Here is a 24,745-nt window from a genome sequence, read left to right as displayed (position 1 = left end):
ACCCCTTAAGGATGGGAGAAAGATCAAAAGAGATGGTGGAGTTTAACAAAAATAATATGACTGCTGGATCAGTATATTGATATTTCTTTTAGTCTATAGTACCTTAAAGCAGCTAGAAGTAAAAACTAAAATTATGGAATGATAACCTATATCAAACTCTGAAATCTGTTCTATAACTAATTGTTGTGATGTACTTTGAAATTTATTCCTTTTTTGTATATATGTTATTTCACACAAAAAAGAAAAAAGAGGAGAGTATAATTGAGAAGATAGGATTTAGCAAGAGAGTATGACAATTGAATAATTATATTCATATTTCTTTTGGTCTCCAGTTTCTTGGAGCAGCTAGGAAAAAAAAAATAAAAAAATGTGCAACTGTAATCCATACCAAACTTTAAAATCTGTTCTATAACTACTTGCTAAAATGTAATTGGGAATTTATTGCTTTTATGTATTTATCTTATGTTTCACAATTAAAAAAAAACATTTAAAAAGCTATATAAGGATATTTGTATATATGTATGTATATTTTCATTCATTTATTAAGTAGCCACCTGTATTAGTTAGGGTTCTCTAGAGAAACAGAATCAATGGGAAATATCCATAAATATAAAATTTATAAAAGTGTCTCACATAACCTTGAGAACATAGAGTCCAAAATCTGTAAGGAAGGCTGTAAAGTTAATGACTCTGATGGAGGGTCTGGACAAACTCCACAGGAGAGGCTTGCCGGCCGAAGCAAGAAGAAAAGACTGTCTCTTCTGAATACTCCTTAAAAGCCTTCCATTGGTTATATTAAATACCACTCATTGCAGAAGACACCCCCCTTGGCTGGATTACAAATGGAATCAGCTGTGGATGCAGCTAACATGACCATGATTTAATTTTATGAAATGTCCTCATAGCAACAGACAGGCCAGCACTTGTCCAACCAGACAAATGGGTACCACTATCTGGCCAAGCTGACACATGAACCTGACCATGACAGTCCACTCCTTGTCAACTTGGCAACTATATACATTACCTTAAACCATACATAATTCTAAATAAAAAAAAATAAAAGACACATTTTTTTCCTTGCCTAACAATACTAGCTGTCCTGCATACAACTGGAAACACATTAAATCTCCCCAGAATAGGGTAATAGGCTTTGGATAATATTCATTTTTAAACTTGATATCTTACAACATAAATACTATAACATGAACAAAAGAGCATTATAGTCCTTGTTTCTGTAACTGATCACATGGTTGTAGTTCATATTTATCTAACCTTCTTCCACTATCCATTCCATGTTCCCTTTACCCTCAGCAAGCACTTCAGCTGGCCATGGTTCTTTGCCTGGTCGGGTGACCCAAAACTTCATTCCTGAAGTTTCACAGCCATTGGTAGTCCTGCCCAGATTGGGTTGTTGTAGTTTTCCATTGACTTTAAACACAGGGCATGGTAGTACTAAAAGATGCCCTAGGGAATCTCATACATTCCAGGAAAACTCTTCTTTACCTCCATTGTATAGTTGCAGTCCTATTTCCTCCTGATAGTCAAGATCAATCACCCAAGCCAGTACTGTAATCCCCTTCTTGGCTTGTTGATCCAGGGGCATGAGTAGCCCAAAAGTGACCAGGTGGCAGTCTTAGATTTCAGTTCAATGGGCTCATTGTTGTTTGTCCTGATGGAAGCCCTCCCCCTTTTGGAACTAAAACCTGTAGACTAGAAGAACTCAAGGTCGCAAGGACTGGAAGCAAAAATTTTCCTAGTGGATCGCTAGGGGTAATAGTGAGTGGGTGCCACTCCCATTTCTACCCCTTGGTTCCTGGATCCATGGATCCTGGCTATGAGAGTAAAAGCACCATACAGTGGATGCTGATTCAGAGCATGCACAGCTTGCTGGAGAACATTACCCCAGCCCTTTAAGATATTGCCCCCTAGTTGATACCATAATTGAGTCTTCAAAAGTCCATTCCACCATTCTATCAATCCAGTTGCCTCTGGATGATGGGGAACATGTTAAAACCAGAGAATTCCATGAGCATGTGCCCATTCCTGCAGTTCATTTGCTGTGAAGTGTGTTCCTTGATCAGAAGCAATACTATGTGGAATACTATGATAATGGATAAGGCATTCTGTAATCCACCGATGGTAGTTTTGGAAGATGCATTGCATGCAGGGAAAGCAAATCTATATCCAGAGTATGTATCTATTACAGTTAGAATAAATCACTGCCCCTTCCATGAAGGGAATGGTTCAACGTAATCAACCTGCCACCATGTAGCCGGCTGGTCACCTCAGGGAATGGTGCCATATCAGGGTCTGATTGTGGGTCTCTGCCACTGGCATATTAAACATTTAGCAGTGGCTGTAGCCAGGTCAGATTTGGTGAGTGGAAGTCCATGTTGCTGAGGCCAGGCCTAATCTCCATTCTTACCACCATGACCACTTTGTTCATGAGCCCATTGGGCAATGACAGGAGTTGCTGGGGAAAGAGGCTGACTGGTATCCACAAAATGGGTTATCTTATCCACTTGATTGTTAAAACCTTCCTCTGCTGAAATCACCTTCTGGTGCACATTCACATGGGACACAAATTCTTCATTTTTTAGTCCACTCAGAAAGGTCTATCCACATACCTTTTCCCCAGACCTCTTTGTCACCAGTTTTCTAATTATGGTCTTTCCAAGTCCAGCCAACCATTAGTTACAGCCCATGAGTCAGTATATAAACACACCTCTGGCCAGTTCTCCTTCCAAGTAAAATGAATGACCAGATGCACTGCTCGAAGTTCTGCCTACTGGGAGGACATCCCCTCATCACTGTCCTTCAAGGACACCCCAGAAAGGGGTTGTAATGCTGAAGCTGTCCACTTCTGGGTGGTACTTGCATATCATGCCAAACCATCTGTAAACCAGGCCCAAGTTTTCTCTCCCTTGGTCAGTTCACTGTAAGGAACTCCCAAAGTGGCCATAGCTCATGTCTGGGAAAGAGAAGGTAAGTGGCAGGAGGGGAGACCATGGGCATTTGTGCTATTTCCTCATGTAAATTACTTGTGCCTTCAGAACCTGCTTGAGCCATATCTCTAATATGCCATTTCCATTTGATGATAGAGAGCTGCTGTGCACACCCAACTTTATGGCTTGTTGGGCCAGAAAACACCCAGCACATGATAGGCAACTCAGGTCTCATGGTAACTTGGTGGCCCGTGCATAAGCATTCAGTCTCTACTAAGGCCTAGGAGCAGGCCAAAAGCTGTTTCTCAAAAGGAGAGCAGTTATCTGCAGGAGATGGTAAGGCTTTGTTCTAAAATCCTAAGGGTCTGCATTGTGATTCTTCTATAGGGCCCTGCCAAAGTCTCCAGACAGCATCTCTATTTGCCACTGACATTTGCAGCACTGTTGGATCTGCTGGATCATATGGTCCAAGTAGCAAAGCAGCTTGTACAGCAGCCTGGACCTGTTGCAGAGCCTCCTCCTGTTCAGGACCCCACTTAAAATTAGCAGCTTTTCTGGTCACTTGATAAATAGGCCAGAATAGCACACCCAAATAAGGAATATGCTGTGAACAAAATTCAAAGAGACCAACTAGGCATTGCACTTCTTTTCCAGTCATAAGAGAGGCCAGATGCAGCAACTTATCCTTCACCTTAGAAGGGATATCTCAACATGTCCCACACCACTGGACACGAAGAAATTTCACTGAGGTGGAAGGCCCCTATATTTTTGTTGGGTTTATTTCCCATCCTCTGACATGCAAATGCCTTACCAATAAGTCTAGAGTACTTGCTATTTCTTGCTCACTAGGTCCAATCAACATGATATCATCAATAAAATGGACCAGTGTGATGTTTTGTTGGAGAGAGAAATGATCAAGTTCCCTGTGGACAAGATTATGACACAGGGCTGGAGAGTTTATATGCCCCTGAAGTAGGATAGTGAGAGTATACTGCTGACCTTGCCAGGTGAAACCAAAGTGTTTCTGGTGGTCCTTACTAACAGCTATTTAGAAAAAAGCATTTGTCAGATCAATAGCTGCATACCAGGTACCAGGGGATCTACTTATTTGCTTAAGCAATGATCCCACACTGGAACACCAGCAATTGGAGTTACCACCTGGTTGAGCTTATGATAATCCACTGTCATCCTCCAAGACCCATCTCTTTTCTGCACAGGCCAAATAGGAGAGTTGAATGGGGGTGTGGTGGGAATCACCATGCCTGCATCCTTCAAGTCCTTAAGAGTTGCAGCAATCTCTGCAATCCCTCAAGGAATCTGGTACTGTTTCTGATTTACTATTTTTCTAGGTAGGGCAGTTCTAGTGGCTTCCACTTGGCCTTTCCCACCATAATAGCTCCCACTCCATGAGTTAGAGAGCCAATTTAGGGATTCTGCCAGTTGTTCATTATGTCTATTCCAATTATGCATTCTGGAACTGGGGAAATAGCTATAGAAGGGGTCTGGGGCCCACTGGACCCACTGTGAGATGGACCTGAGCTAAAACTTCACTGATCACCTGATCTCCATAAGCCCCCACCCTGACTAATGGACCAGAGTGAAGTTTTGGGTCCCCTGAATTAATGTCACTTCTGAACCAGTGTTCTAATTTTCTAGCTGCCAGAATGCAATATACCAGAAATGGAATGGCTTTTAAAAAGGGGAATTTAATAAGTTGCTAGTTTATAGTTCTAAGGCTGAGACAATGTTTCAGTTAAAGCAAGTCTATAGAAATGTTCCATCAAAGGCATCCAGGGAAAGATACCTTGGTTCAAGAAAGCCAGTGAAGTTCAGGATTTCTCTCTCAAGTGAGAAGGCACATGGAAAACCCAGTCAGGGTCTCTCTCTCAGCTGGAAGGGCACATGGCAAACACAGTGTTATCTGCTAGCTTTCTCTCCTGACTTCATGTTTCATGACGCTCTCTGGGAGGTGTTTTCCTTCTTCACCTCCAAAGCTCGCTGGCTCGTGGACTCTCTGCTTTGTGGTGCTGCAGCATTCTCTGCTCTCTCCAAATCTCCTCCATTCTCCAAAATGTTTCCTCTTTTATAGGACTCCAGTAAACCAATCAAGATCCACCCGAATGGGTGGAGACATGTTGTCACCTAATCCAGCTTAACAACCACTCTTGATTCAGTCACATCTCCAGGGAGATGATCTAATTGCAGTTTCAAACATACAGTACTGAATAAGGATTAGAAGTGGCTGCCTTTTACAAAATGAGATTTTGATTAAAACATGGCTTTTCTAGGGCATATACATCCTTTCAAACCAGCACATTCCACCTTCTGGTGGAAAAAGACACATTTTCCCCATATACAAAATACATTAATTTCATAACAATATCAAAAAACTTTGAAGCATTTCAGTAACAATCAAATGCAATACAGGTTAAAACCAGTACAAATTCTCATCAAAGTTAGATTAAAGTATGGTCTGTGCTCAGGCAAATTCTCCTCTATCTCTCGACCTTTGAAAACTCATAGCAAGTTATTTGCTGCCAACATACAAAGGAGGAACATTCACAGGATACATATATGCATTTTCATAGAGAGGAAGGAACACAGGCATCACAGGAGCCATACAGTTTCAAAAACCCACAGGGCAAAGTCTATTAGATTTCAAGGTCTGAGAATCACTTATCTTTGGGGCTTCTGAAAGCAGCAGTCATACCCCTTCCTTAGGCCTGTGCAGAGGCCTCCCTCTCTCCAAACACAACCTTGGGGGATATTAGGGAAACCACCTTTTTCTTGCCTCCACCTTCTCCAAGCATTGGGGTCGCACCTGGACTCTCTGCCATTTCCAGGGCACACTCTCAACCCCTCCATGTGGTGGCAGCCAGGCTCTCCCCAAACCCCAAGGAATGTCCTTCACCCTCTCCAAAGCCTAAAGCAGCATGACTCTTTCACTGTAATGAGGTGGAAATTCCACCCTCTGTCTTTGGGGCAAACTCACCCTCTCCACGGGCTTGGGTGGATCCGCTCTCCTGGCCCGAGGATTCTTGACTTCAGACCTCAGCCTCCATGATTTTGCCTCTGAAGCTGTTTTTCCTGCAATGTGTTCCTTCTCTGAACCTCCCAGTCCATACTGGCAGCAGCTCTGTTTATACAGGTCCCACAGCACTCTCACTGGCTTTCTATGCAGTAGCCTTGGATCATGCCCATCAGACATAAGGAATTTCCACAAATTCTTCCTGGATAACTCCATGTCCAATCCTGACTTTCTCTGAGATGGTTGACTGGTTCTACATCTGGTCAAATTCCCACATGGGGCACTATTCTCTGGGGTCTCCCTTCCTGGAAGTCCAGAATTTTCCAGAACATCAATTTCTGCTTTCTTAGTACCCAAGGGTTCAGTTCTCAGCTTATCTCTTTCCTGTCATATTTCACTAGAAGCTGTGAGAAGAAACCAGGTTGCACTTTCCACAGTTAATTTGGAGATCTCTTCTGCTAAATATTCAAGTTCATGGCTTTTAAAATCTGCCTTCCAGCCAAAGCCACTAGACAATTTTTCCAGATCATCTGCCATTTTAAAATAAGGCTCACATTCCTTCCAGTCTACAATAACACACGCCTCATCTCTGTCTAAGTCTTTATCAGACATATCTTTAGAGTCCACATTTCTACCAACAGTCTCTTCAAAGCATTTTAGGCCTTCTCTATCAAGCTTTTCACAACTCTTCCAGAATCTTCCCCTTATCCATTTAAAAAGTTGTTCCAATATGTTTGGTATTTGCAAACTGCAGCAATACCCCACTTCTGGTACTAAAATCTGTTCTAGTTTGCTAGCTGCCAGAATGCAATATACCAGAAACAGAATGACTTTTAAAAAGGGGAGTCTAATAGGTTGCTAGTTTACAGTTCTAAGGTCGAGAAAATGTCCCAGTTAAAGCAAGTCTATAAATGTCCCATCAAAGGCATCCAGGGAAAGATACCTTGGTTCAAGAAGGCCAATGAAGTTCAGGGTTTCTCTCTCAAGTGAGAAGGCACATGGCAAACACAGTCAGGGTCTCTCTCTCAGCTGGAAGGGCACATGGCAAACACAGCATTATCTGCTAGCTTTCTCTCCTAGCTTCATGTTTCATGAAGCTCTCTGGGAGGTATTTGCCTTCTTCATCTCCAAAATTCACTGGCTCGTCGACTCTCTGCTTTGTGGTGCTGCAGCATTCTCTGCTCTCTCCAAATCTCCTCCATTCTCCAAAATGTTTCCTCTTTTATAGGACTCCAGTAAACCAATCAAGACCCACCCGAATGGGTGGAGACATGTTACCTAATCCAGTTTAACAACCACTCTTGATTGAGTCACATCTCCAGGGAGATGATCTAATTGCAGTTTCAAATATACAGTACTGAATATGGATTAGAAGAAGTGGCTGCCTTTACAAAATGAGATTTTGATTAAAACATGGCTTTTCTAGGGGACATACATCCTTTCAAACCATCACAACCAGTGTCTAATAATTCCTGAAATATCTGATCATTTCCTTTCCCCCAATGCATAGTTACCCTGGTAAAAGGCTGTCGGTCTCCTTGGGGAAGGTTTGGAGGGAGATTAAGAGTATAAATTTGTGGCAGTGTAACAGGGTCCTCCCCCAAAGGGGCCTGACCTCTTCCTCATTCAAGGGGCTCTGGATCTGTAAACTGCCTCAAGTCTGAAAATTGATTAAGGGGCTGTGACTCTCAGTTTTTGTAATTCAGGTTAGACTTCAGCTCACTTGACCTAGAACCATTCTGTTTATACAGCTCAAGCAAGAATTTAGTAGACTGTCAATCTATTATCCTTCTAGGTAACCCATGATTTACTAGCCAATGCCACGAGTCTCTGCAAGTCAGATTATTTTGACTCTTGCTTTGAATCTACTGTCCATTATGATAGCCACGTCCACCTTGTCTTTGGCGATTAAGTTCTGCCACCTGGCTTCTGCAAACTCAGAATCCAGTCATCCCCATTGTATTTAAGGATTCCAGCTCAGTGACAACAGTTCTCACAGTAATATCTGACCTACAGAGAAGTGCAACTACAGAGTTCTTCAAGGATGATGGCGCTAGTCTCACAAATTTATTTTTCACAATTCTGGTAAAAGGTGCATCCTCCAGACATTCCTGGGGTGTAAGAGCAGACTTTGCATGATAAATCCACTCTAACATTCCACTCTCTCTAAGCCTCTGGATCCCCTCATCTACATTATACCAGGGCATTTCAACCTCAGGTAATGTCAGCCACCTTTTGATCCATGTTTCAGCCAACCATCCAAACAAACTATTAATGCCTTTACATTGAATGCAGAATCTCTGCTTAGTGGGCCCATATCAATAATTTCAGTCTGATCCAGCCTTGTTTGGGATATTCCCACCAGTATCCCACACCTTTAAAATCCATTGCCACACATATTCCCCTGATTTTTGTCTATATAAATTGGAAAATTCACACAGTTCTTTTGGAGTATAATGTACCTCCTCATGGGTGATACTTTGTACCTCATGTTCTGGGGCCTGTTGGGACTTTAGTCTAGTCATAGGTCTGGAAGAAATGAGGGGTGATGGGGTGGGTCATGAAATGAATTAGAAGTATCTTCCCAGCCATTTGTTTCAGGGCATTCATTTGCAGTTTCATCTAGTGAAACAAAATTAATCACTCTAGGGCTAATCCCTTCAGGTAAGAGGTTGGGTAGCCAACTCTTCAGGGCAGGCTGGAGGTGGGGTGGCTGTGTCCTCAGGGCAGACTATTACAGGGTTATCTAGAGAAGACTAAGTAAGACCTAGGGTTTCAACCTTTCCACTGACATCATTATCAATCCATACGTTGCCACTGCAGGGTCCCATTTCCTTCCAATCAATGCCCTCACTTTAATGGCAGACACCATGCAATACTGAGATGTCAGTTTACATTGTAAAGTCGCTACTCTAACAATATGATTCTGAGTCTGATTTTGGGAGAGCTCAAGTGTACGGCTACAGGAAATAAGATTTTCCTTGAGGACACTCATAAGAACATTTACATCTGACAGATGGTGCTTAAGCTTCTCATTTGAAGCCTTAACCCTTTCACTCATTATTGTATACAGTGTATCTAACAACAACCAGCCAACATCTCTATACCTCCTATTTCCACAAAACTCCATAAAGGTGTCAAAAACATTATCTCCCAGAGCCTGGCTTCGCACAAGCGAAGCATTCGAAGAATTGAATGGTGATATTTTGACTATCTCTTTTGCCAACTTACCCCATGGATTGGCAGTATCATTCCTATTACAGGAATCAGAATCCTTAGTGACTTTGAGTTCAGTCAGAGTAGAAAACAAATTGTAAAAACCCATTTTTAGGATTCTGTTTCTTAAGAACCACTCCTGGTACCAAGCTGTATTATTTAGGGTTCTCTAGAGAAACAGAATCAACAGAAAATATCTGTAAATACAAAATTTATAAAAGTGTCTCACATAACCATAGAAAGGTACAGTCCAAAATCTGCAGGGCAGGCTGTGACGCTAACGACTCCAATGGAGGGTCTGGACAAACTCCACAGGAGAGGCTCACTGGCCGAAGCATGAAAGGAAGACTGTCTCTTCTGAATCCTTCTATTGATTAGATTAAATGTCACTCATTGCAGAAGACACTTCCCTTGGCTGATTACAAATGGAATCAGCTGTGGATGCAGCTGATGTGATGTTTTAATTCTATGAAATGTCCTCATAGCAACAGACAGGCCAGCACTTGCCCAACCAGACAAACGGGTACCACTACCTGGCCAAGTTGACACATAAATCTGACCATGACACCACCTAAAAATAGCAATGTAAGTTTTATGTGGACAGACACTTTTTGTATATTGTTCACCACTGCACATCCAGTGTCAGAATGTTACCTGACACTTAGGATGAACTCAGTAAATATTTCTTGAACAGATACATAAACATACATAATTCAGCTCATAATTCATTTTTCTTCATGCTTTGCCCATGAATCCTTCTGTAATTCCCACTCTCCTATATGAGATGACTCCCTACTGTATATCTCTACTTAAGGCACTATTTTTGCTTTTTCCAACAACAAACCTGTATATTATACTGTCAGAAATTCTACATTTCTAACCGTACACTTATCTCCCCTTTGCCTTTTTATCAAACAAATAATTTCTCTCCCTATTTTCTCTCATGGTCATAATTATTCTGACTTCGGTCTGATAATCTGAGCACCTTTTCTGAATGTTCCCCTATCTTTCACCCTCATGAGTAGTACACCATCGTTTATGTCAATTTTTCCTTTGCAGTACCTCCTACATCATTTTTTTCCCCATTCCATCCCCACCAATGCCTCCATCATCACTACTCTATGACTGGTAGGTAACCTGTAAACTAAAATAACTGTGCTTTCCATTGCATATCATCCTCAGTTAAACTTCTAAGTCTAATAATATTGAGGCCTGTAACCATAGTCTTTGTTTCTCAGTTTTACCTCTATACTTGTCTTCCATGAATCCCAGTTAAGGGGAAGGACATGAATGCCATCTTATCCAACTATTCCTCTAATCTTGAAAACTATATTTTAATCAAATTTATTGAATTATTTATACATTTCACAATGTTTATACTTTGCTTACAAATTTTCTTTTATAAAATAATATTCCCTGCCTCCATCACTATTTATATTCAGGGACCATAACTTAAATATTTCAATTTTTTTTAATTCCCTCCTTTCTTTTTCATGTCAGAATTTAGAGCTTACTTGTTATTCTGAACTCTTAACTGATTTTAATTTACATGAATCTTTTGAAATTACTAACATATAGCATTGTGGATGTCCCTTGTTTTCTGATTTAAACTGCTCCCTGGATATGCCTTCATTCTTCAACTAAGCATATTATGTGCATGTCTAGGTGTGTATATTAATTAATGAATACATGATGCATGCATCAAATTAAACCTTTATCTAAATGCTTTCTAGTAGTGAATATAAAAAATGAACAAAGACATGTGCACACCTTTAAAGGGACAGTGAAAGAAAAGAGGGTTAGACATAAAGAGGAGGGAGAGTGGCAAGAATAGAGAAGAAAGAAGGGTGAGACAGTAGAAGGAAACTGTGCCTTTGATATTCTTGTTTGCCACAGATTATCTGAGCTGCTAGATATTGCTTCTTAGGCAATGTTAGATACATATAAAAATGATAAAGATAACATGAAACAAAAGAAACTAGTATCGACAAATACCATGATTATAATGATGATAAGTACCGTTTTGTAGATTACTTCCTTCATTCTTAACAACCTGTTGGAAATTCTTCAATTACTTACTATTGCAGTTGACAATAAAGATGTCTGGTTAAGTTAAGATCCCAATTATTCCCATGATAACAGAGAGGGAGTGAAACAAAACACTGACCCAATGGCAACTCAATGTCTTCCTACTTTAATTAACCCAATTTTTTCCCTAGTTTTAAATCTGTTTGAAACTCAGATAGGGTGCAGAACAGGAATGGACTGGTTGATATCAGAGTAGAGCTACTGATCAAAAACTTTTATGAACTTTTTAGGTCTTTTCACAAAATCAACTGTTGAACACCAGTTTTTCATGAATAAAGTCAGGAATGATAACATAGAAAAATGATTTTCTACACTGGTCATATCAAAAGCATAAGGACAAGGAGTAGGTCAAAGTCCAGACATGCATAAAATTATAGATTAAGTTAACTGGGAAGGCTGTCAATATGTTATGGGGCATGGGTTTTGAATTCAGACATAGTTTGGGTTCTAATACAAGTGTGACCTTTCCTAACGCAATTGGGGCCAACTAGCCTAATGCTTTAAACTATAAAACAGATATACAAATGCCCACTTTATAATGATTATTGGGGGAAAGATGGTTAATGAAAAATTATTGTTAAAGAACTTAACAAAAATGTAGTAGGTAATAGGAAGTGCTCCAAATGGCAATTATAATTCTTAATAGATATAGTTTTAATAGAACATCTAGTTGGCTCCATTGGGGATCATTCTCTGATTCAGCAAAAATAACCCAAATTTCTAAAACATTCTAAGAGTTTTATCATCACAATTTTCAGGGAGATGGTAGTGTAATAGGGAACAGAGGAAAAACAGTGGCTAAGATATATTTTTTAAATTTAATAACATCAAAAGAGAGTAAACAGAATGAAACATTCAACTCAAAATGATTTTTACACTTAAGTTAAATTGGAGGTGCACAACTGAGGAAAGTTAGAAAATACTTATTCCTCCAAGCAGATACAGGCACCTTCCGACAAGCCACAAAAGAAAAACCAAGCAGCTCAGCAACTCTTCTGGCCTCCTTCCCACATTATTCCCAACACAATCTCTTATTAAAGAAGTATGTGAAAATCACTCTGAAAAACCCAGGCCACAGACTTTTCTCCAAAATACCAACAAAAAAACTTAATGGCTTATTATGAAAAGAATTTATAAACATTTTGGGTATTTTACTTTCATTGAATGAGCAGAAGAAAGAGCCTGAAACACCCAGAATAACCTCGAATATCTCATATTTTCTAATGACACTGTGAGCTAACCTGTATGTCCTTCTTTAGTCTAATGAATCCCACTCTTCTTGCCAAACACTGTTAGAGACCAGGGAGACTTACCCACTATTGATGTCATCAGTCCTGAGACTTTTCCCAAGGATATCCCCATCGCTCATATATCCACCAACATCAACTTCAGAAGACATATCCAGGTCACTGCTTGCTTTCTCACTCATGTCAATTTGTGACATGTTGCCCAGCCGGGAGACAGCAGCTCGACGGAGGGGCGTTGTATACATAAACCTTGAGGGATCAGTGTGGATGAACCGACTAGTACCGCTGCGAGGGTAGCCAGCACCCAGTGAGGGAGCATCTCCAGCCTGAAGTCTAGGACACGCCTGGCCCAACCTCCAGGTCATGGGAGTGGGTCGACTTGTCAAGCTGGGTAGGGTCCTTCCATTCACTTCTGTGGTCACAGTGCTGTCAAATGTTGTCTCCAGAGTGCTGTCAAATAAAATAGGGAAATATGTCTACTGCAGTTCGCTAGGGGGCATTAAGACAGGGAAGGCTAGAGTTGAGAGTCAGTTTTTAGAATTGTGTCATTTTCCTGAGAACACATGTTCATTTTGAGATGCTGATTATTTCTGCAGACGTCAAAATGGCAGAAGGGACATTTGCTCTCAGTTTTTGTGTATGTGTTGGTTTTTGCTTTGTTTCCAAAAGAAAGGCTTTCATTACATTTTGGCTAAAACAAATTTCATTTCACGTTCTCAGCAAGCTAAAATCATTGTGACCTTTGCTAACTATCATTATGTTTGAAAATCTCCCTACAAGGCTTCCCTGGATACATCTGAACAAAAACCTCTGCACTGCTCTCTAGGGCAGGCACGAAAATTCATGTAATGCTGATGGTGGTAGTTGCCGTATCTAATATAGTTTGAATGGGGAATTATATCAAAGAAGAGACAGATAGGAGAAAAAAAATCACTGAATATATGCTAAGGATTATGTGCTATTCAGTGTAAGGACAGTTGACTGCTATGTAAAATTTAAGTGAGAAAATAGGAAAGAATAACTGAAAAATCATTTCTATCACTATAAGAAGTGAAACTTTCTTTTGCAACTTTTTTATATTGGCACAAAGATATGCAGAATTGAGAAAAACCTGTGGCTTATCTGGGTCCCACGAAGACTAGACATTGTCTCTTCCAAATTCTGTCTCAAATCTGCTATGTTTTTAACTGTTCTCATTCTTCTTGTTTCAGGATCTTCACCTAAAACAAAAACAACAAAATAATAAATTTATTATTCATGTCATTACTGTCCTCAGAATAATTTTCCACATAATATTAGGCAGAACCCCTTCCCCCATGACCTGACCAGTCCTTAGCAAATATTCCAAGAAGCCTCCCTTACCCCAATTTAACTGGAAGTCCCTACATCCGCCCTCTGGCAACTGCATTCCTGTGATAACCCCTTATCCAACATCTGCCCTCCAGCAGTAACAACCCTGCGTGATCACAGCAGCATTTAATGTTTAAACCCCACCCCAATGAAGAGCTGCCAACTCCAACTTAGACCCCTGCTTCCAAAACCAGTCAATGGAAACCTGCCGATTTCCTACTTCCAAGCTGGACAAAGAAGGCCCACTGCCTCCCTTTCCCTATTTCCCCGCTTACCATCCTATATAACCTGTACCCCTTCGTTTGTTTGTGGCTGTTGCCATTTTAAGCATCAGCACACCTGTGCATAGCCTCACAATAAAGCTCCTTTAATCTGGTTCTGGTCTCCTCCTTCCTGGTCAAAAAACCTATCAGATAATAGAAATTCCTTTTCTTAAAAGTAAAGAGAAAGGAAATTCCAAATAACTGTTATCATCTGAAAATTACAATTCTTCCAAAAATAAAATATGAACAGAAGAAAATATAATATCACAAAGAGTAATTTTAAAGTATGATAGCACCCTAATAATTTTTAGGTCTATGATTTTTGCAGAAATCATTGCAGAATGAGATGGCAGCAGAAATAACTTGTATAGTACTCCATTGTTAAGCTTAATTAAAAAATCTGAAATTATTTGAATCGTAATTCCTTCAATAATTGCCCATTTCTGAGAACACTGAGAACAGTTGAGACAAACTTGTCCTACGTAGCAAGTTCGGTCTTTGGGGAATAAGATGGAGGGAACTTCCATAAGAAATAACTTTTTAAGTATTTTCTTTCATTGGAATCATGGACCAAGATTTACATCATTGGGTGGCTTTATTTTTAATTATATATATTTTGTCTATAGGAAATTAAAACTTCCGCATTCTGACACTAGAGTTCAAGCAATGTCATAAGCATCCAGACGCAAAATGTGTCTAATGGGTATGATACAAAAACTCTGCCTGTGTGCGCAGTGCTGGCCTTCTACAACCGTCACCTAACATTTGGGGGCACAAGTGTCACTGAATCATGATATTTATGCCCATGCACTGCTTCCTGGAACAGTGACCAATCTGAAACTAAGGAATCTAGATAACAGGAACATAAGAAGAGAGAAAGGGAAGCATAGGTTTTATTCTGTTCACTTGATGCTTAGAAGGATGCTCAGTAATGAAAGGGTTAATAAGAAATTGAAAGAAAGAAGGAGGGAAGGAGGGAAGGGAAGGAAAAGGAAGGGAAGGGAAATGTAAGGAAGGGAAGGGGAAATAAGAGAAGAAGGAGGGAGGAAGGAAGGAAAGGGGAGGGAAGGAGAATGAAGAAGAAGAAGGAAGGAAAGGGCAGATAGGAAAGGGAAGAGAAAGCAGTGGAAAAGAAGAGAAGAAAATAGAAGGGAAGTAAAAGGGGAGGAAAAGTGAAGGGATAAAAGAACAGCATATATTAAATTATAGTTGGAACATTGTCATATAGATAAAGTCAATATATATCTACTACATATATATATTTATATATTATAATCTGTTGTAAGAATATAGGTAGCTACACAACTTGCTTATTTTCTTCCTTAATATTCATGGCAGATATTTTAAAAGTTCACAAAAGATGTGTCCATTTAACATTTGATCATAGAGTTGGTGGGGAGTTCAGTGATTGTCTTGTTTAACCCCTTAATAAGTGAGCTCTCTGCCATCTCACTTAGTGTGGGTCCATTTGCCTCTATCTGCAAACCTCCAACACTGGAAAGGTCTTCCCCCGTCTCTAGACAGAGATGGTGCCTTCCAGTATTAGACAGGGTTACTTGTGAGAACATTTCTCAGGATGAGCCACAATATATTTCCCTTTATCATCTACCTACTTTCATCTAGTCCCCTCTGGTTTTGACCTCTGAAACCAAATAAACAAATGTATCCCATCTTTATCACAGCAGCCACTCAAACATGGGAAGACAATGGATGCTTTTTTCTCTATTTTCTTCAACTAAACATTACTACTTTGTCCAGGTATCCTAATCCTGTATGGTTGCCAAAGCAAACACTATTCTGTTACCAATCCATCAACTTTTTCTTTTTTTTTTTTTTTTTTTGGCATGGGCAGACACTGGGAATCGAACTCAGTGGTGAGAATTCTGCCACTGAGCCACCACTGCCTGCCTTAACCTTTTCTTTTAAATTCACAATTTGAGCCATTAGAATATGCTCAGTAAAATCATTATGAGTTCAAACTTAGAAAATACTGTGAAACTTCCCTGAGGAAAAATTTTTTTTTTAGAAATAGAAAAATATATGTTGTGTCCTCAGACACAAAGAAACTTTTCCTACAACAATTCAAATCATGCAATTCATATTCTTTTACATTAAAATTCATTTAAATCTTGAAACTTCTAATAATCCTTGAGACTCTGACCATAGTCTCCTGGACCTTCTGCCCATCCATCTATTCATAAATATAAGACAATGTATTTGAGAAATGGGTAGAAAGACTGCCTTTCCCCTCCAAATAATCTGGTATACTTTTTAAGAAAAGGAGGGGTTTGTAGGGAAAATGTTGGAGGGTAGGGGAAAGAATATTATTACATTCAAAGGAAAAGCGAAAGTGAAGAAGAGATTTTATTTAAATTTGGTCAAAAGAAATAGTGACGAAAGAGACAAATTTGGAGAAACCCTAAGCTCACAGTTCAGTATATAAAATTCCATTTAGTATAATCCTACTTGTTAGTAGATTAATATGTAATTAATATAATAAATATAATTAATTATATAATTTTATAATTATATTATAAGGTATATAAAATTATATAATTAATTAAATATATATATATATATACAATAACACTAGATTAATCTCAAATCTATATGGAAGTCTTAGATCCTACGGGATGGTAAGAAAGAAGAAAAATCATAAAAGGTGGAAAGCATTGGGATGGTCTTTTCTGGGGTGTATATGGGGAATGCAAGTCATCGACGTTTTGCAAGTTCCTAGAATATATACTTCCCCCGTCTCTGACCCCCTTCCCTCTGGGAGAACATTTTAGTTTTACGCTGGCCGTATCTCAATAACAGTAATCTTTTAATGATATCAGTATCTTTCCTTTATATTAACTTTAAGAACATTGCATTTTCAGTCGTTCTGTCTCACTAAACATTTTTCATATCCACTTCATTCCCTTTTAAATTGTCCTTCTTTCAACCATACAAGCATCTTGGATCCTCGGCGTCTTCCAGTTGAATCCATTATCTGTTTATATCTCTTCTCTCACGGTTCAGAACCATAGGGTGCCAGCCTGCTGCCCTCCTTTGGCTTTTCCCTTCATGGCATCCACTCAGGACAGCGTGCCATCAGACAAATGGGGCTTTTGCTCTCAATGTTTATCGAGAAAACCACAATTGTCACCTCATTCATGTAGTGAATGAAAGCCAATTCAACATTTACTTCAGTCAATGTTTTCAATGACCCACAAAAGGCAAGAAAAAACTGAAAGTACTTAAAGGCCCCTAAGGACTGCCTAGTCTGCAACAGCCCATAAATTTATACCCAGATGATGTTGAGAGCCTTTTCAGAAAAAAAAAAGTCACAACTGAAAAGGCCAAATGTATAACCCCGAATAAAATTGAATGTTTAGTAACAATAGAAATTTAGAAAAACGCTCCTAGAAAAACACCCATGAGAAAATTATTTAATCACAAAAATATTTATCCTTTCTCATTTGCATAATCTCAAAGCCAACTACTATTCCTGAAGGAGCCATCCTTGGGTCAGACATAACGGTAGGGATTTTCACACATTTTCCAGAACACCGTATTATGAAAATTGCTTGAGGTTTTCACATTGGTACAAACTGCTTTCTCACTGCCTGTAAGGTCTTATCTATGAGTAGAGCAAAGAATAATAGGCTCAGTTTTGTGCCTTTGCATTATTACTTAGTGGCTGCTGGACCATTTAATATATGTGGTCCAGCTCCTACCTCCTAGGCCCTAATCATGCACATTGTAATTAGCACTGCCAGCACTGTCATCTTGTAACAGAAATTCAAATTTTAAGTGTATGAACCTGATTCACAGAAAATTATCTCCTCTATGCCACCTACATTATAAATATTATTGTCTAGAGTAGGGATGCCTGATTTATTTCGAAAAGTATTCCTAGTTTGTGGATAATCCCAATAGTTACAAGGTTGAAACATTTTAAACCCATCTGGTTAACCCAGATGCTTTACGGAAAAAAATAGCAAAATATGGCAAACAGCTTTATAGTGATCTTTTAAGCACTCTTCAATATGGTTATGGTATAGACCCTAGTTTGTCTGAAGTATTAGACCATCCCACAGTACAGGGTTGAACTCATTGAATCCTGTCTAAAAACTAACTTGAAAGAAGCCATTTTGAGTCAGACACCAAACCTAGTTAAGCAGGTGGCAGGGGGTCTCGTAATTCCCATGTAGTGTGGACTTGAACATATTCACCAATCTTAATAGGGGTCGTCATTTTAGGAAATTGTCCTGAGGCAAGATTATTAATCTCAGAGCTATTTGAATAAACTCATCCACCTACTTTCTCACTTGCATTTTTGAATTCTGGCTTAAGAAAAAAGAAAAAGAAATTCCCTTAAAGAAGATAACAATCACATAAACTAGAAAAAGCCAATGCTCAGTTTTCAAAAAAATACAGCATACACAGACCTCTTTGAGAGGTCACTGTCTGACAGTAACACTCCAAATTATTGTGCATAAAAAGGCATGTGTCATGATATACCCACCCACAGTGTGCTATAATTTAACAGAGCAACTGACAAGTGCTGCCAGGAGAGTACAATCTATTCATATCGTTGAAAATGCTTATATAAGAGGTATTTAAAACAAGAGAAATTCTACTCTTTCAGAGACAAAAGATGAGTATTGTTTCATTTTACATTTCCAGAGTATCAGATAAAAAGATTCATAAGGATCAAGATTCCCTCTCCTGTCTGAGTACTACATAGAGCTTTTATGAGAAAAGCAGTTCATCTTAGAAATCACACAATGGCGAAGAAGTAAATCTTCAGTAGCTGAGCACCTGGTGTATTCGGATTCAGAAATCACTATTCCAACAACTGTGGAAACATTACTCTTTCAAGCTAAACGTGACATGAAAAAATCGGGCAATATTTGCTTCTGCTGTCTCTCCCAACTTCCTTTTTCTAATGCTGGTTCACTAAAAGATTCCAGAAAACCTCAAAAAAGCCTCATGTAACGGGGGGGGGGGGGGGTCCTACATATACAGAATAAAAACAATCAGGTGTTTAGCATCAGTTGTATGAATAAGCATCAAAAGATCACTATGCACATTTAATTCTTTTGAATTTATGGAGTCCTTTGTGGACTCCTTTCTGGAAATACTCACTGACATAAAATATGGTGTGGTCCATGGTTTAAGCAACTAAGGATTTTTGAAGAAGAGCCTATAACCTTCAAATATACTTTGACAGAGAATTACATTTAGAAATAACAATTAAAATATATTCATTGTAGCTGTCTAGGCAGGTTGCAGAGTTGACATTTAGAGCGTAAACATAAAACTTCGGACATCTTCATATTTAGTGATAAAATTTTATGTTCAGAAGTTACTGCAGAAACTCATGTCATCGAAAAGGCCAAATGTGTAAACAGTGCAAGCAGTTCACAGACACCTTCATATCTACATAGCAGTTTAGTTATAAAGTACAAATTCAGGAGCAGTTTTTGTCAAACACCCACCACAGACAAAAGAAAGTAAGTGAAGCTGGCAGAAGAGGCATCTGCATTTCTGAAAGTGCTGCTAGAATGCACTGAGCTTGTCACTGAGGCATAACCATGGGCCGTATTTTCAGATACCACCAAGGCACAGAAGAACTTTGCTATGTGGAAAATATACTCACAAGGTCCTTCACCTCCCAGTCCACATTTCTGGTGAGGTCACCCTGAAAGCAGCTGAATTAATAGGCCCTTTCAACTTCACTTTTCACAAAGTGAATAAACATATCTGGAGTTTTTAAATGTTAATATTTTTTGTGGTTGTTCAGAGTGCACAGGACACTAGGCCAGTAAAACCCATGGCAGATGGCAGATTGTTGCTATTTACTTTCAACAGACATCGCAACTGCTCCTCAAATTCAGCTTGACAAGGAAAACAATCAAAAGAAACAAGCAATGCAAAAAAAAATCAATAAGTACATTAAAAAAAATCATTCTGAACAATCAAAGACATTAGGTTAATGCAAATGTGCAGCTTCTTAAAATGTCACATTTATTTTAGGAGTGAACCAAACTTACCTAATAAGTCAGTGTAAAGCGCCTGTTCTAGATCCCCCAGCATTGTGAGGATGACATCTTCATCAAGATGAGCAGTTCCTTCTCGCAGGCAGCTTTCTCCCTCCTCTTCAGCCCAGCTTCTGCTGATGCTGCTTGGCTTGGAGGACCCATTTTCATCTTCAGACCTGCTATCTTCATCACTGTCACCTTCCAAGTCTGTTTTGGCGGACCAGTCCTCTAAGCCCTCACCGCCTGACTGGATGCCCCCAGCAGGCAGGAAGTTCCAGGTTCCTGAGCTGCTGGTGTGGTACAGAGACTGCACAGACCGGGAGAGAAATCTGGACAGCGAGCACCTCTCTGCATAGTTGGATTCTCTCTGGCTGGCCTTGGCAGCATTTCCAAACCAGTTGGAAATGCGCACAGTGGGTCTCCTCTCCCCCTCGCTGGTGAGGGAAAGATTGGTCAGAGACTTTTGCTTCTGAAGACAAGCTCCCTTTCTCCTTACTTCTTTGCTCCTAAATACAGAGAGTTCAGCAGAGCGCTGCATGGTTCTTGTAGTGACTTTGCCTTTTCAATTGAACTTCATATTGTTTTCTTGCACAGAGATCTTAACTGGCCCTCTGGTTTTAATTAATACATGCAGCTCAATAAAAGCCCAAGCTCAAACATTCACATGAGATTCCATAGATATCGTACATATAATGATTTGCCCACACTTTAGCTTGACACATCATTTCACTAATCAGCAGTACTTACAAACATTTTGCTTGAATCTATCTGAAGCAGAAAAGAGTTCACCACATACTCTGCTCCAGCTTAAAAGTAACACAGGAAGCCAACCACGTTTTCCCTTCTTCATCCAATCGCATGTCTCAGCAGGACGATGGGTCCACATTTCCCTCTATTGCTTCTGTGTTCCGAAACGCAAGGTAGTGGAATACGAGTGATGTCTCGCCTTTTTTTCCCCCTCTGTTCTCACCAGTCTTTGACTGATCTAGGTCTGCAGCCCTTTACTCTCGATGAGCTGACACAGCGCAGCAAGGACAGCCTCTGCATCAGACCCCAGTAAGAGCAGAAATGAAGCACTGAAGCCCAGCCCTGCACGAGCCTCTCGTGTTTTAGTATTCCACCTGCATTCTGAGATCTACGGCTCTTCCTTACTGCTGCAGTGGATGCTGCTGGCTGCCATGGCAGCAAACATTCTGCTAAATTAAAACAGAGGCACAGAAGCGAATGTGCAGCCTAGAATGCCACAGGTTTCAGAGCCATGCCTGAGCGAGATGCTGTACTATTAACCCTATCCACATCTAAATCACTCTCACCCACCGAGGCTCAGACACAGACAACCATGCAAACAAAGGTGCCGAGAATGACAGACTAATTCTCTACAGCTGCAGGCAGCTGAAGCAGGCAGATCTGCCTTCTGAGTGTTGGGATTTACGCTGTAAAAGCAAAAATCAAATTCAAGAGTGCAAAGGACTTAAAAAATGGAACATGACACTCTCCACCTGCTGACAGATAATGCTTTCAGGGGAAACACTTCACCTCATCTTTAAAAGAATAAATCCAAGGACTTTTTCTTCTAAGGCTACTTAAAATCTCAGTGTGACAATAAAAATGAAGATGTTTTCCCTACCTTTTCGTGAAGTATAACAAAAAAGTAATACAAAATATTTCCCCAATATCTTGACTCAAAGCATATGATTGAAAGTTTATGGCCAAGTGTGTAGGACATAATGATGTGACTGAAAACATAAAATTTGCACCACGTCTTTTGAAATTGAGCATTTTTCCAAATCTATTCCATAAATCCATTCTGGCATAATCAGCTTTTAAATATTAAAATTGTGCTAAAACAAACAAACAAAAACCCAAGGATTAATTTCTTGTGATTCACTGCACCACTGCCTTGAAACATTATGAAAACTTTTAAAAAATAAATATTAGGTATGGTAGAGATAATATGCACCACTGATAGCTAAGGAGATGAGAATTAAAGATACTTCTGTTGGTTCCCATAAACATCCCTTATTAAAAAGAGGGAACATGGAGAGACATATAGAATTATAAATGTTTTACTCAAATTGATATAGAAATCCTCATCATTTTCAGAGTTCATGTGGTGAAATTTATTCTGATTTTCCACCTCACATTGCTAATATCTATTAGAGGAAATGCCCAGTCTCTAATCATATAAGTTAGCATTTAATACGCATAGCCTATATATCTATATATGATAACTTAATTTGCAAAGTTAATTGTTCTATATGCCCTGGCTTAAGCAAGATCATATTTAGACCCATTTTACAAATATTTAAAAGGCTTAGACTGATTACCAAAGAACAGCAATTACTTGTGACAAAATTTTGTCATAAACAAACGAAGCTGTAAATAGAAAATACTGATTCTCAATTCCTCACTCTTTAAAAATAAATTGTGTACTCTTAAATAAAATGAAACAAACGTTGAATCATAGAAACTGACCATTGTGTTTCTAAAAACATATTTTTAAAGCATTTTTTAACAATTAAAATGCCTCTTCTCTTGGGATTCTTAAGCAGAGCATTTTTTTCTTTATTTTGATTTTTCATGGCCCAGTGAATAGCCAGGTTATGATACCATTATGAAATTTGCTAAAGCTATGAAACTTCATTTTGTCGATATTTGTTGCACTGCTATATGGTCGTATATGCTAAAGCCTTGTAGAGTCACCAAACCTGAACACTGCTATAGATGATGAGCTGATCTTATTCTTCAGTGTTTGAAAGCAATAATTATGATTTCTCCTCAACAAGGGTGTGTGTGTAGCAGTCAACTTAGACTAGTAGTTCTCAAACTGCAGGTGATCAGCAATAATTCAAGGTCTCATTAAATAAAACACAGATTGCTGGGCCCTACCCTTGGCCCCTACGGATTCAGTAGGTCAGGGAAGGGACTTGACAATTCATACTTCTAACATATTCCCAGATAATCTGGATGCTGCTGGCTCTGGAACCTCCACTTTGATAACTAAGCTTGGAATAGTGGTTTTCAACTTGGAGTGATTTTGCTTCCTAGGGGACATCTGGTAATGCCTGGAGACATTTTTGGTGGAAATATTTTTGGCAGAGAGTACTGCTGGCATGTAGTGGGTGAAGAATGAGGATGTACTAATGCACAAGACAGCCCCTCCCCACCCCTAACAAAGAATGATGCAACCCACAATGTCAATAGTGCTAAGGTTGAGGAATCCTGACTTTAGAACAAATTGTGTTGCATTTACAAACATCTTCAACCAGTCAGTGGCTTACTAAAACAAAGACAGACTTTTGTTCATATTAATATCAACTCTGAGTTGACTGCAGGCCTAGTCCAAGTACTTTTCATTCTAGGATCCAGGATGAGAGAGCAACCCCCACTCTAGGTTATCTTGGTCCCATAACAGAGGGGAAAGAAAGATGACAGAACCAAGCAATGGCCTTCAGCTTCGGCTCAGAAATGACTCCTATAATTATTCCACCAATATTTCATTGCCAAAGCAAATTTCATGACCTAGACTGATTCAGGGCTGTAGGAAATATGAACTTTCTGCAGGGGTGAATCCATGAAAGGATGGGTCATGCCCTTTGGAGTCAATAAGGAGGGGCTGATAGAAAGGGATTACAAATATTTTGAGGAAACAACCCCACAGAGAAAGCATAAAAAGTGTTCTTTGTTTTCTTGTTTATAGATAGCATTGTTAACTTGCAGTTACCGCAGTTTGCCCCTAGAAGTACATTTGCCCATAGCTTTAACCTGAACAATAGCAGGGAACCCTTTTATTGCCTCTCTAGAGACAGCTATCACTGCTTGCCTTGGGTGTGCATTAACACATGGGTATAATCATACTTATATAGTATATTCATAGGTATAAATAAATGTTATACAATGTGGGGAAGGAGGCCTTAGTTCAAAGAAGACAAATACGTCCAATTAATATTCAAAATAAGAATCACTTTATATTTAGACCCATTGTTAAAACCTAACATAAAATGTAGCTACTGTAATACTCTAAAAAGGAATGTTTTTTCACTTTTACATTATTACAGAATGGCTATTTAAGTAAAAGATCCAAACCTATTTTAATTACCTGAGTTTCATCTTCTGGATCTTTATAAAGATTCAAGAAAGCAATTTAAGTTATCTTTACAAAGGACTTAAATGCCAGATATTTTCATTATTCAATAAAGTCTGGTAAGTCAGAAAAAGCACATGTGACCCTTATGTAACCCTTAACTTATCCTTCTGTTTATTCTAAATTCTCACTTATAAAACAATTTCCTGAATTCATCCAATTACCTTAATATTACTTTTTACAACTGAAATGCCAGCTTCATTGATAGAGAGTCAGCCTACCACCTACCAATTTCTCAGTTGAATACAAATTCTAGATAAAGGTTAAAAAGTGCATCAAACAGATGTTATACATGTTTATGGTAGACAGCCTTATGTAAAATAAGGGCAAGGATGAATTTATATAGAAGAAAAAAAATTGTTAACTTTCTTGAATGGTACCAGTGGAAAATATCTCAAACTCACTTTGCATTTGGTAGTATTTCAGAGAAGTCGA

The 24,745-nt window shown here is 39.2% G+C and overlaps 1 protein-coding gene across 5 annotated transcripts in view; it reads right to left on the bottom strand.

Annotated features, from left to right (window-relative positions):
• NAV3 (neuron navigator 3) overlaps positions 1–24,745 on the bottom strand; it is a 622,569-nt gene that overhangs the window by 163,576 nt on the left and 434,248 nt on the right. For 4 of the 5 annotated variants that reach the window (XM_077111502.1, XM_077111504.1, XM_077111501.1 and 1 more), the window contains exons 10-11: positions 13,636–13,744; positions 12,591–12,974 (exon numbers count right to left, since the gene is read on the bottom strand). In XM_077111502.1, coding sequence (XP_076967617.1) covers positions 12,591–12,974; positions 13,636–13,744 — 493 coding nt within the window. Of the gene's footprint in view, positions 1–12,590; positions 12,975–13,635; positions 13,745–20,178; positions 20,705–24,745 lie in introns of those variants that run through there. The other variant, XM_077111505.1, reaches the window with a different exon arrangement.

The sequence above is a fragment of the Tamandua tetradactyla genome, chromosome 7 (genome assembly GCF_023851605.1).
Source record: "Tamandua tetradactyla isolate mTamTet1 chromosome 7, mTamTet1.pri, whole genome shotgun sequence".
NCBI classification, from domain to species: Eukaryota; Metazoa; Chordata; class Mammalia; order Pilosa; family Myrmecophagidae; genus Tamandua; species Tamandua tetradactyla.
The sequence above is the reverse complement of the archived record's forward strand: the minus strand, read 5'-3'. Positions and strand labels throughout refer to the sequence as shown.